We start from the raw sequence: 13,999 nt of genomic DNA, 5'->3' as shown, positions 1-13,999 counted from the left end.
TTAAGATTTGACCAGGGCTTGAAACTCTGAAAAAGAAAGAAAAGAATAGTAAAATTGGACCACATTTTTAATCTCACAGTCAAAACAGTATTTTAATTTTTAGAGTTAAGTTGGGAAACAAATGATATTTTGTCCAAGAATCATTTCTTGAAGTTTAGTGCATTGTATGCTGATAATAATGGATACTTAAAAGAAATGTTGCATTTAAGTATCATTTTCACATTGTATCAATAGTTCAAAAGTAAAAATCAGTGAAATGATATACTAAAATTTCCTAAATATTTAAATTATGATTCCAGTCATGAAAAATCTCTGTAGATGAAAAACTGGACTGACCACCAATTGCCCACGGCAGAATGTAGACAGGCTCCTGTGCTAGACCTTTTCTACAATAGGAAGCAGAGCTGAGCACCTCAGAATCGGATCCATAACAGCCAGCATGTGGAGCAGGGCAGCTGTCTAGAGCTAGACACTAGGAAATGCCAAGGGCAAAAAATTACTCCATTTCATAAAAGGAATCTTACCATCCACTCCAATTTTACCGTCTCCATCACTGTCACCTGCTGCCAGGAATGCCTTGGTCTCAGCATCAGTCAAAGCTCTGGCACTGGCAGAGAAGTTCTTCAGGAACAGTCTGTTAAAAATGAGAGGACAAATCAGCAAGAAATATTCAGTACTAGAAGCATTTAGAGTTTGTTATTAATAATAGCTGTAAAATTCCAAGCCTAATTCAATCTTTGAGACTATTTCAAAAACTCTTTGTGAAATCCTGTTGAATTCAGTGACGAAACTTCCTTCCACTTCAATGAGAACAAGAGTAAGAAAGGAAGAGGTTGTTGCATCATAATATGTAAAAATCCCTTGGTGACATTTTGGCTTCATTGGATTGTAAAGGTAAAATTAAAACTGATTCTCTAGTGGCAAGATTCCTCTTCCTCTTCCTTATCTTCCTTCTTCTCTCCTAAGATGTAGGTTCTTCATAAGAGTGGCAAGAATTTATCTAGCCTTACTTTTTAACTTCAAAGTCAGATGAATACGATCTGGGAGGTGGAATTCAGGTGACAAGAACCAGATGAGAGAACGATAGCCCTTTGAACTCAGTCTAGTAAAAAAACTTGCAATAATAAAAAGCAAACTCTAGCAGAGCTGCTATTTTTGTCTTTGCAGTCTGTCACTTATCCATACATGAAATAAAGATTTTCAGTGCTATAGAAGTATTTTCCCCTTGTGATCCACCTCTTCCTTCATTATTTGTCTTGCAACCTCTTCAGCACAAGCACAAAAAAAAAATTGATTTTGTTCTAGAATCCAAAGAGATGGAAAGAAAGGGAGTATTTCTAATCTTATCTTGCAGACATCTTGAGACAGTAAAATGAAAGTCTATTGATAAATCTTTTTTTTTTGGGGGGGGGGAGGGATTTACTTACTTCAGTTCATCTTCCTCAATAAAGCCGCTCCTGTCCTGGTCAAGAATTCCAAAGACTTCGGCGAGCTGGTCTTTGGACTTGGAGTTAAGACCCACTTTGACAAAAAAAGTTTTGTAATTGAAGGAATCTGCAGCTGAAATAAATAAGCAAGAGGAGATGATGAAAAGTAGTTAGAGATCTGGCACCAAAAAATAAGCTTTTTCTGCATAAAGCAACAAAGTGCTCTGCAGCACAGCGAGAGTCATTACAAACTCCATTCAACAATCTTTCGTTTTCCTCAGTTTACTTCAGATTAGTAGGATATTTCCATTAATGATCTCTCAAGCATAGAAAGAAAAATATTAACTATGGTCTTCATCACGTAGGAACATAAATTTATAAGTAGATACTTCATTCAAACAACGATTCACAAAACTTGGTTATGGAAATCCTGCTCGTATTGAAATCAGTAGGAATTTTATCATTATTCTCCAAGTAAAACCAGGATTTCAGCCTCTGTTTTTTTGTACTTAAAATTGCTAAAATGGACAAGTGATGATGGGGTCCGTACCTTGGTTGTCACAGATTAAAACTTGCATCTGTTCCATTCCCTTTTCTCCTTTTTTTCTCTTTGGTAAAACAATTAAAGTTGTAGTTTGCAAACGAACATAACAAGAACATCTTACCATGTACTCTGGAGATGGAAAAAGATGTTACATTATCTCATTCATCCCTTCAGCTTTTTCTGTTTCCACTGGAATTGGGGACTTGGGGTAGCAAGGAAAGAGGAATTTGATAGATAAACTGAAAGGCCGAGAAGTTTTCAAAAGGTAAATGTTACCTTCACAGCTTTGTAGACCAGCAGCAATTTCAGCATCTGTCAGTATACCGGCAAGAGCCATGTCCAAGCTACTGTAAAATGGAAAATAATACTGGATAGAGTTAATATAAACAATGATAAATAAGAACTATATGGAACTATGGGGGGTTGATGCTTTGATGGGAGAAATAGCAGCAGCTGTAAACAATGGTGCAGTGGATCCACTGCGTATTGATCTTGCTTTATCAGCCTTTGATGCTGCCTGATGAGGGCAGCCACGTTTGATTAGTGGGGGCAGTCGCAACATACATCCCACTGCAAACCAAGGGAGCTGCCCTGCAGGAGCACTGACTCTTCCATTCTTTTCTTCAGACACAGGTAGTGGATCGGCTTTGCTGTTATCTCTGGTTAAGAATTTTGGGTGCACAGACTGAGGACAAAACCAAAATAGAACTGCACTGCGTTTTGGGATCCTTGGTTATTTCCATGCATTTTTTTTGAGTGGATCAATGTGATGACTACAAAAGCTCCCAGAGGAAAGATTCAACTCACCTTGTTGCTTTGTTTTCCCCAAGCCAAGAACAGAAAAAAGTATAAAAGATCTAGAGTCCTCTTGACTTAATTCTTTCTTAAATGGCAGAGATAATGACTTATATAGACCTTAGTTAAGTCCTCCCGACCTTTTACAGAAGTCCTAGAGCCACGTGATGGCTCAGATACCCCAGAGGATAAGTTACTGTAGCTGACAAGACCTGCTAGCTAATCAGATTGATATTTATATCACAAAGGAATGTGCATGGTGTTTTAGACAATATGTAAGGTTTAGTGCCATACAAAGTAAATCCTCTCAACTTGCACCTATTTTTAGTCTAGCGAGTGATTTTTGAGCTGTGGATGAAAAAGTTTTATAGACTTTTTCTTGCTTAAATGCTAAGTACAAATAGACATCTTCATGGTAGACTTTGACTTGTGACGGCCCAATCCTGATAGCAATTACTCATGAAGTGTTACTCCTGTAATCCCCCTAGTAGCCTTCAAATAATGGTAGTACTGGTGATATATGTGATAGATATATCTGACATACAAGTAGAATCTCGCATAGATAAAACTTTTCATTTTGAATGATCCCAAATCATTTTTAATAAACTGATATGTAAGGTTCAGTTATTCAGTTACTGAAATATGTACTTTAGAATATAAAAATTTAATAGCAGAAGACATTTGCTCAGTATTAATTCACTACCTGATGCACATTTTAAATAATAACAATAGTAAATGTGTCCCTTTATATAATGAAGGCTGTCAGTTGCTCAGTGGCACGCAGCATTACGCTCCAAATAAAGGCAAGGCAAGGAGTGAAACTGAGCAGTGAAATCAGTGATACTTGTTTTCCTCTTTTCTGTATTGAAAAGATAAACTTTTGTGAGGATTCGAACAATGGCTAAGCACAAGCAGCAGCTTTTCTTTTAGCGAGGTATTAATAGGACCCTCAGCTTGTCTATCTCATGAAATCTATAGGAACTTAATGGCTTTGAACATGGCTGAAGCTGGCCAATGTTAAAGAAAACAGGAGTACGTTTCAAACCCACGTATACATACACATCCTCAAAATATGATTGTAGGTTTAAATGATATTTCAGTAATGCCATTACATTTAAAATAAAGTCCAATACTTGGTCAATATAATATAAATCTGCTGTCTTTTCTCTCAAAAATTGTATACATCAAAATACAGACAAAACCTCATCTTGCATACCTTAGTTTTTCTTGGTCATTTCTTCAAGTGTTGCTTAAGAGCAGAACTAATTGTATTATTCTAAACCTCTGCCATATGGTAGATTGAGCATTGTTAAAACAAAGCTTTCTGGGCTCTATAAAAGCAACCAAGCAAGTTGCTTTTAAAGGCATTTTGTCCTGAACTGAGGGGTATAAACGTAGTGATCCAATCAGTCTTCCCATCTGGAAATCTAGCTTTGCCTCTGTTTCAGATTCCTAAGAAATAATTGAGAATATTGCCTGGTGTCAGAGAGGATCTGATAATTGTGCCAGGATTTAATGAACATTCAAGAAATAACTCCTTGTCAGAAGACCACATTTATCGTTAACACTTTAAATATTGGGCGTTTATGTGGCTAACCGGAGCTTGCCTGTAGATGGCACCAAAGACAATCAAGTCCAGCCGTGAAATCTCTCTGGGGACTATTTAGGAGTAGAGAGAACCGAAGAACAGAAAGTGAGAACAGGTCCAGGGGATGTCCAGGGGACATTCTTTTAATAATAATGAGGAAGAATGGATTATTTCAGCTAGATATGGAAAACAGATTTTCCTGTGTTTATGCTGGCTAAATGTTACAGTCTCTCAGGGAGATCATTGCAAATATGAGGTCAGTTTGCTCTTTAAGCCCAGGATTTAGTGCAGAAAGTTAGTGTCTGGGAAATACCAGCTGATGAATATCTAGATTTGATGAAACCAAAGCAATTCATTTTGATTCAGATATTTGTACATTCTTAATTTGACCTACATTTCCATTTGAACTGTAGGATCGGTTGTGTCTTTGTAACTCCAGGGGAATTCATTGTCAAAGGGCACCTTCTCTTCATATTGTAATTGATGTGGTAAGCTGATTTTCTCTTTTGGGCTTTTATATACAGAAGATGCTGTTTTCTTGGTTTCATGAGCGTAGGACACATTGATGAGTAAATCTGAAGTTATTGAGTATCCCAGTCGATAGACAGCTTGCTTTGTAGGCCTTTAAGTCCATACTGATGTAATGTTATCTCTGTGCTTGCAAGCAAAAGTAATGTGGAAATGCAGAGAGTTTCATCAAATATGAAACTTTAAATTAATTCAGATTCCACAGCATCCACATACTAAAATGTTTTAAAATATACAAACGACTAAGAGTGAAAATGTTAGGTATATCTCTGTTCGGGGATTTAATCAAGATGTATCTATTTCAGTAACCCATTCCAGGAAATGAATCCTGCCTTGGCCCCTCTGCCCACACTGTTTGTGTGAAGAGCTCCGGCTGTCTCTGATGATGCTGCATCAAAGATTTTCCACATGGGCTGGCTGCTAACTCAAAGAAGAAACTTTACCAGTCTGTGTAATGAATGTTCTGACATCCCCTTGCCCTTTCTCTGCTCTCTCACTCCTCTTATTAGAAGATGAATGTCAGATTTTGAAGAGTTGGAGAGCTGAAATTGAAGTTTAGAAGTGGCTCAAGGTTGGGATTTCTACAGGAACATAAAGATATCAGGCAGTCAGCTTCTATTGAATATCAGGAGATTTTATCTTTTCATGCATCATTCTGCTCTTTCATCCTTTCTTTAGCAGGACAGACCAAAATTTTGGTTTGAGAGACATGATGGATTCAGTAGCTGGAGCAGTAGTTTGGGTTTGGGATGTTGGGTTCAAGACCTGGGCCCACTATATCCTTTGTGTAAGAGCGTGTGTATGACAATCAGTTTCTTTGTGTTCAGTTCCCACTATACAGGGTTCATAGTAAATCTTTATTTCAGAAGAAGTGTTGGAAGAATTAGAGATTAAACTGCTCACATAGGCTAATGAGGGGACTGTGTATGCGTCTGAGGTATGTGTGAGAACTTACAGTCTCTGGGCTCTGTGGAAGGCTCTGCTGTTCAAATTTTGGGTCACTCTTTAATTACCTTAAGTAAAGGTAATTAAACAAAAAGTTTGTGTACAGACAACATTTCTTTCATCCTGGGAATTATGGAGCTGTATTATACTGATTAGGATGGCCTTACTTTATAAACTGAGAAGAAGATATCAGTGTGATATACAGGATTTTGCTAGATCCTTTCTGCTTTGGCGTAGCATAAACAGTTTATAGTAGAATCTTGGGGTTGTCACTGTGTACTCAGCTGTATTTTATTTGTGTAGTTTATTCATAAAAGTTTGATTTAGAGGATTTAATCCCAATTAGGTTGCTCAGAGAGACTGTAGAACATCCATCCTTGGAGATACTCAAACTCAGCTTAGAGCAATCTGCTGTAGAGTTGGCCCTCTGATTGAGGGGTTGGGCCAGAGAGCTCCAGAGGTTCCCTCCAGCCTAAATTACTCTGTGATTCTATTCCTTAATTGGGATGATTCTATGCTTTAATTGTGGTAACACTGTGATATCACCATATGTCTCACTACTTCTTCAGGTGGCATCCAGATAGATATTCTGCAGTCAGCAGGTTTTCTCTAACACTATGAGAGCATTCCAGTTCAGAGAACAGTCCTTGCTGTTTCTTAAGAAAATTGAAGGCTGCCACTGGCTGAACTTAAATTCACTCATAGGACCTTCCAAGAAAACTGTCCTTTAGAGATGTTCTTATGAATTTCTGTAGTTCTGTGAATGAATGACAGGACCTTTCCTTTCACATCTGCTGTTTGCTTTATTCTGTGGCAATATGCTACGACAGGATGTGCATTAAGAGACAATCAGTACATGCCTTCGGTGCTCTGTCTGGAATGCAGGGCCATAATTGTTAAAGTATATCTTTAAATGCAAGATGAGGAGTATTATTTTAATTTGTTAATGCTTCCATCACACAACAGATTGAAATTGTTCCCTCTTGATGGAAATTATTCTTTCGGCTCTAAAAATGTTGATCCTAGTGTGAATGTAAGACTTCACAGAGAATAAGTGTTGTTTTTGCAGACTAGTCAGAGGGTGGGGAGTTGAAATTGGGACTTTTTGGAGTTTTACTATAATTTCTTACTAGGAAAGTGGCTGGATGGCTTTAACAAGATTTAAAACTCATCTTGTTGCCAAGAGTTACTGTTCAAAGAGAACAGATTTTCTTATGAACAGAATTCTCTTAAGTTTTACTTAGAGTTGCAGCATATACAGGAATTGCCTAATTCTCAGCTTGCGGCAACAGAAGGGAGTGACATGCCATTGCCTAGCCTCTCTGTAACACAGGATGGGTCGCTAGACAGGCTTGCATTTCTTGCATTCCATGTTAGACTTTTAGGTGTGCAAGGAATGCAATATCAGGTCTGTCACCTATGGTATTCCCGTGCGTGCCATCTGCTTTGGAATACTGACATATTTTAGTGATTTTTAGTGTGAGGAGCTAATGTGTATAATGTAGTATATCTGTATATTGCTGCAGATCTGGGTTGCTCTGGATTTTTTCTTCAGTGGATAGGAAAAGGAAGAAGGTAAAAGGAACCAACAGAGTCTCTTCATTATGCAAAATATTTCACTGTTGCAATTAACACCAGCTATAATTTAAACCCAGATTTAACACCAAAGGAGTTGGTGATAGAATTAGGATTTATATTCATGATAATTCCCAAGGCTTCAGTGAGACTGATTGCTAGAATTCCTCTTTTGCATTAACAGTCTTAAGTCTGCCAAGCAGTGCTCTTACATGCTTGGATGTAAGTGAGCTGTACTTGCCTCACATAATCATCTTGCAATTCCTGGAAATGCCAACTCTGTCTTACATAAAAGTTCCAGAAGGCTTTGTTTCTTCACTTTTTTGAAGCAGTTGCCAAATTATGTTATAATTATCCAGTTTCAGCAGGGAGTATTAAAATGGCAGTCTACTTGTGCACTGGAACCATGTCCTGGTTGGGATGGGAAAGAGACAGCTAGATGTTGGTAGGGAAGTTTCCAACCCACTCAGCCAGAAATGCGCAACATCCACTCAGTCTACTGAGCCCTGCATTTAACCGTGAACATGGTTTACTTTGTACATTAATGAAGACAATGCTATAGCTAGCTCTAAACCCTGTTTGAGACTTAGCAAAAGAAAGCATAGTTCTTAATCATTTTCAGACTTAGGTAAATTGCTAATATTATGGACTATACTGATAATTATTCACTGTAATAAATGAGTTGAGTCATGGCTGTTATTTAACAATATAACATGAATAGTATTTTTACTCTGTTTGGCATTAGATAATCAAACAGCGAGACTGAATATTGTTTTATCTGTAGCAAACATAGAATTTTACAAATGTGGCAAAGTCTTATAGTTTTTTAGGTATTAAGAGATAATAAGCAACATGCTCGTGATTAACAGAAACCCCCCCAGTACTGTGGCCTCTGTCATCAAGGGACTGTGACTTTTTACAGTGGCAGGGTTGGGGTTAGATCCTTCTCCCCTATCTCACAACTGCCTTAGATTTCGTGAAAGATAAATCTTCTTAAGGGAGAGTTACATTTTAGGCCATAAACACTTTCTGACAATATGTGCTGTAGCCTAGTACTCGATTTTTTAAAATTACCCACACATTTATTCTGTGCTTTAAGCTACATGTCAACTCCTCTTAATTTTTTTCTCATAGTTTCAGCACTGGAACTGAATATAGATTATTTTTAGCTATCTTGTTAGCATCTCTTTTCCTCAAGGATCAGAGAATTAGGCAGAAATAAAACTCCACCAAATCAGGACAGTTAAGCCTTAAAAGATGTCATATTGTTTAAGATCATCAGAACTGTGTCTGTGAGGTGAGGTGGCGAGTCAGTATGGGATGGAAAACCTAAACAGAGAGAATAAAAAAAAGCATTTTTTCCCCCAAAGTTTTTTTTATGTTTTTCTCCCTTCTTCCAGCCACAACTTCAACAAAAATCACAAAGTGCCTTCTTTACAATGGAGGTGTAACAGCACCACGTGACCAAAGCATTTGTACATTGCAAGATCTCTCAGCAATCCTGTGTGTGGAGTTGATACATGGGGATTTTGCTAATGCCTTGAAACAGTATAAAAATGTACAAACACATGTTGAGTGTGAGGTGCTTGTTGGAGGAGGTAATTGGAAGAGTCAGTCCAAGGTTGCCTTTGGTCTAATGCTGTTTATGCCTTCACCAGAGACTGGAATTCTGTTGAAGAAAGAAAGTGAGAAAGGGAATAAAGCTAGATGAAAGTGGTTTGTAACAGCTTTAGAAAAGATAGATAAAAATGTCCTAAACTCCTATCCATGGAGGTCTCCCAAAGTTATTATAACACTACACAAGGTACTGCTAAACTGAGATGCTGGGGGCGTAACAGATTTTTCACTCCTTAAAAAGAGTATGTGCTGAGAGGAGTGCGTCTGTAAATTCATATTCGTAGGAAATCCTGAGCTAAAGCTATCTTTAACCCATTACAAACTCTGACAATAGCCAAGGTGGCAGGGAGTGAATTAGAACAAGCCGATAGCTTTCAATATGAATTATTTTGGTCTTGTTATTCTAAAGAAAAAATATTAGTAATGACATAATTCCAGAATGGGAAATATGATGGTTAAGGGCTAAGATCTGCATAAATAATGTCCTATTTGGGCCTTATAAACAGAAGCTGCAAAACCTGCTGCTAAAGCAAATTCCTTCAACAGTGTATCTCTCTCTCCTCCCAAACTCTGGCTAAGATTAGCACGTGTGTCTGTTAGAGTTATTGCCACCTGTCCCAGTTCAGCTGAGACAGCCCAGTTTTCAGTGACTTCATCTCTAATACATGATGCATAATGTCCTATTTTCCTTTCCTGCAATCTCTAAAAGAAACAACCTGGCCAGTTCACATCATTCCTCTGAGGTTTTCTTAATAAGTTTGATTTAATTTCTCATAGAAAGGCTGCCCAGTAAAGTTTGTACTGATCAGATAATTTTTTGGCACAAAATTTTGTGGTGCATTGCAGCAGTTCTATCCTTCAAAAGCATTATCAGACTTATTTTAGATTATGGAATTATCCAATCAGTAATATTGGCCAACCTTTGATAGATGGAGAAATAAGTAAATCTAGGTAATAGTGTGCTTAAAAGCAAAGTATCATGTGGCCAGAAGCATCCACTGCCAGAATTAAAATTTGGAGAATGAATAGGTGTTCCAGATATTTAAAAAATCTGGCAGGCTGAGTCTATGGACCAGCCTCACTGCAGAAATTAAGCATGGAGCCATCATTATTGGCTGGAAGAACAGGCTCTACGCTGGGACTAAATGTGGTATTACAGCAACAGAGATCAAAGAGGAATAAAGCTATGAAATCAAAGGTGTGTTTGCTGGTGTAAAAACTGCGGCAGAAAGTACCGGGCCAAATTACTTGGATGAATTCTTGGGTGCCGCAGTTTAAATGTAGCTATAAAGGCATGCATTTTAAAACACAAATTTGGTGAAGTTTCCAAAAGTCCTACCTTCCACTCCGATTTTGCCATCGCCGTCAGTGTCCCCTGCAGCCAGGAATGCCTTGGTCTCCGCAGCAGTTAGCACTCTGGCATTTGGAGAGAAATTCTTCAGGAACAGCCTGAAATAGAACAGGGCTTGAATTTTATTCTCTGAAATTTCCTTGGCAACTTGGTATTTCTGTTTTTCTTACTTAAATCCAGGCCAAAAAACATGGTTATGTGTAATGCCTGCTCTTAGTGTGTGAGGAAATCCACACAGATTCAGCGAAAGACAAGATACTGCATTTTGTTTAAAAATAGCGGCAAGTTTCTTCTAGGACATCAAGAACGTTCAGAGGCCTACACTATCTAAAGGAATACAACAGCTGGACGCTACTTACTGAAGCTCCTCTTCTTCGATGAAACCACTCTTGTCCTGATCCAGGATTCCAAAAATTTTCTTTACCTGATCAGGAGTTTTGTTAGTTAAACCAACCGTGGAGAAAAAAGACTTGTGATTGAAGGAATCAGCAGCTGGAAGAAACAAAAAGTTGTTTAAATATCTTCCCTTTAAGTTGCTACTGCTGTACGTATTCCTTGGGACTATGTATTTCTTTTCTTTAAGCATCAGCCTGCTCCTGTTTCTCTTGTTTCCCAGTGCAGCAAAATATAATATAATGTATTCTTTCCCTTTTTAGTTACTCTGTGCCTGTGGTCATATCTCCTTTCAGCCAGTTTGACATTTTCTGCTACAATGCACATTCTGCTAAATCAGGATTTTTGCAGCATGTCACATGCAATTAATGATAAATATTTAGAGGATGCAACTGTGGCTTAAGGACCAATTCCTGTAATTCTTATTTCATCTCCACTTAGCCCTTACTTTGGTGAAGGATTTGGTAGAAAATTAAGTAATCCACTGTCTTTACCTCATTGAGCATTTGGAAAATTTTTGGCTTTATCCTGCCAGGGAAGAGAGCAGAGGCTGCTCATTGCTTCAGAAATGACATTTTTATTCCGCAAGCTCAGACTTTTTGCAGACCTGTTGAAGGCTAAATATTTAAATCTAGGTCTTCAACTGTTTTAAGAATTGAAATAGTGTTTAGAATAGTGTTAAGCCAGCCTTATATCAGTTGAAACTGTGGCCCTTTAACTGCTGCTCTGCATTTCGGGGAACGTTACCCACAAAATAACCACTTGTAAGACTTTCTGAATTCATGAGGCTATACTGTAATGGAGCTACAAAGAGATCTCACAGGGAAGGAATCTAAAGGGAAAATGATAGGCATGTCATCTTAAGACGTAAAAATGATATGCATCTTCTGGTTGCAGAGAGACCATTCCTTACCCTGGCAGCTGGAGAGAGCAGATTCAATATCTTTAGCAGAAAGGATGTCAGTGATGGCCATTGTTGAACTGTAAAATAAATTAAATGTGAGCTACTTAGTCATTAAAATGACTTCTCTACCTCTTTCATGGCTCTATTTGAAGTTGCTGCTGTGACACTATGTGATAGGGGAGACATTATTCATCTAATTGTAAGCGGAGCATACTGTAACAGATGTCTGCAGCAGGTGCTTCCACGGAAAGCTGGGTAATGAGGGAGGAATTCTGCATGCCGGAGTGTGGGGCCTCAGGAAGGTCTGATGCCCGTATTGCACTGGGAGGGAGCAAATCAAAGGTGTCTAGCACCACAAAACTTCATGACTTCTGTGTGGGTTTTCTGGAGGTGGATTATTACTCAATTAAAATAGACATGTATTTACAGCATACATAAAAGATAGGGCCAAATATATCCCCCGGAACTATATCTGGAACAAATTTAGTTGGAATTTTTTTTAAGCTAGTATTATTGTCAATAAATGTAGTGATCTTTACAAAGAATGAAAATAATAGCATAGAATAAATAAAATTATTTTTACTCATTTTAAAGAAACCTTAATTGATAGAGTAAGTTCCTCCTCTGTTTAACTGCACACAGTAAATGTACCATACATTTGGCCTGCTGGGCCACTGCCTCCATGAAAGACTACATTTCATGGTTGCTTTATGAAAAACTGCTCTCTGTAACTAAGCTGTGGTTTTCTTGATTCAGTGTAGATTATAGTAAGCAAGATTTTTATCTAGATTTTGGCATTTCAAAATACTGATGTGCTTAGAATAGAGGTATAGAGACTTATTACTCGTTCGTAGAAGGGAGGAGGCATTTTCTTCTGTTACAGCAGCTTTTGACAAAAGATACTCTTTGTCCCATTCAACCACCAACAGTCTCAATAGTCTTTGCCAAAGCAGTATATTTCGCTTAAGCAAATGCTACAGGCCTGAGTTTCCAGTCAATTTTATTAAGGGGAACTTAGCATCAATGCATTTCCAGTTCTAGAGTACACAGCAATGAAGACTGGTTAGAAATGAAAACTTGTGGCATTACCGTGAGGCAGCCCAATATTAGTTCAGGAAGGGGAACCGAGGCATGGAAAAGTTATTCTTGAAAATCACAAGAGAACAGAATTCAGATTTCGTGAATCCCAAACTGGTCTTCAACAATATCATCCTTCCTATCTAAGTATAGGAAGCAGCATTCATGTGAGAAGGAAACCAATGCTGGTAACCATTTATGGTCTGTGCACTGATGCTAAGATCTACACACAGGTTGAAACTTTGCCCAAGCAATCAAACGGCCGCCTCAATACCTGTTGGTCTGCAACAGAGGAAACTGTCAGTCATTTCAGTCTCCTTCTGAATATCTCAGAAGGTGCAGGGAGACCATGGGACAAATTCATGCTGATGGCCATGGGTGTTTCTCCAGCTAAGGCAGAAGAGTTACTTCTGTTTTGCCATCAATTATTTTGTCCCAGTGGCTTCTCGTGCCAAATATTTGCTCTCAGCGCTTGGCGAGATCATTTGGAGCTCTGCCATTCTCCTAATTCTCACTGCTGACAGGATTAAAAACAGAGGGGAAAGTTGGAGGAAAACCTAAAAACTGCAGCATGGTCTCATTTGCTATGAGGTACAACGTTCCTGTCTTTTTCCATCCTGTGATCTGAATGCTGATTCTATTCTGTGTTAGACTGTAAAGGTATGACAGACTGGAAGCTGTTATAAGAATATATATTTTTAATTGCATAGGTGGTTTCCATTTAGGGAGCATTTTGATCTGTGTTTCTTTTTCTGAAAGCAGAGGATCTAATCAGCTTACCTTTGTGGTCTTCTTGACTGGATAAGGAAGCAATCTGGTTGTGAGGAACGCACTTGCTGTGTGTCTCCACCAGAGCTGAGCTTGCATATATATACTTTAAGTTGTATACCATATACAGATTTTAGATTTCAGCGTCACGAAGGGGGAATGGTGTCAAATGAACTTGCCTAACTAATCATCTTGCACTATTTTTATCTCAAGAGAATACATATGATATTTGCAAACGAAACAAGATAAGTGGCTAGATATGTGAAAAGGACTGATTCGTATTGAATTTCTTCTGATTTAAGCAGAAAATACTGACTTCTCTGTATGATGTAGGGCTGAAAGAAAAAAAAAACAATCTGGTCTGCTTGATCCCAGCACTGAGATGAAATGAAGCAGTACTAACTCCTGAAGTGATGCCTTTAGTGAATGTTTAAATGTGATGATTTGTTATATTATCTGTAGATACTGCATGTGATAGAGGCTTAAT

General features: G+C 38.1%; 2 protein-coding genes across 2 annotated transcripts; both read right to left on the bottom strand.

Moving 5' to 3' along the window:
- Positions 1-2,308, bottom strand: LOC112974333 (parvalbumin beta-like). Its single transcript, XM_026083184.1, has 4 exons — positions 2,248-2,308; positions 1,428-1,560; positions 525-634; positions 1-26 (listed from the first exon to the last, which is right to left on the bottom strand). The coding sequence occupies exons 1-4, from the start codon at positions 2,306-2,308 to the stop codon at positions 1-3; spliced, it is 330 nt and encodes a 109-aa protein (XP_025938969.1).
- A 6,512-nt stretch (positions 2,309-8,820) lies between these two features.
- On the bottom strand, positions 8,821-13,599 carry LOC112974314 (parvalbumin, thymic). Its single transcript, XM_026083148.1, has 5 exons — positions 13,525-13,599; positions 11,677-11,744; positions 10,730-10,862; positions 10,359-10,468; positions 8,821-9,071 (listed from the first exon to the last, which is right to left on the bottom strand). The coding sequence occupies exons 2-5, from the start codon at positions 11,735-11,737 to the stop codon at positions 9,046-9,048; spliced, it is 330 nt and encodes a 109-aa protein (XP_025938933.1). The 5' UTR covers positions 11,738-11,744; positions 13,525-13,599; the 3' UTR covers positions 8,821-9,045.
- Between the last annotated feature and the right edge of the window lie 400 nt (positions 13,600-13,999).

Source organism: Apteryx rowi, unplaced genomic scaffold (assembly GCF_003343035.1).
Source record: "Apteryx rowi isolate R43461 unplaced genomic scaffold, aptRow1 scaffold_6, whole genome shotgun sequence".
NCBI classification, from domain to species: Eukaryota; Metazoa; Chordata; class Aves; order Apterygiformes; family Apterygidae; genus Apteryx; species Apteryx rowi.
The sequence above is the reverse complement of the archived record's forward strand: the minus strand, read 5'-3'. Positions and strand labels throughout refer to the sequence as shown.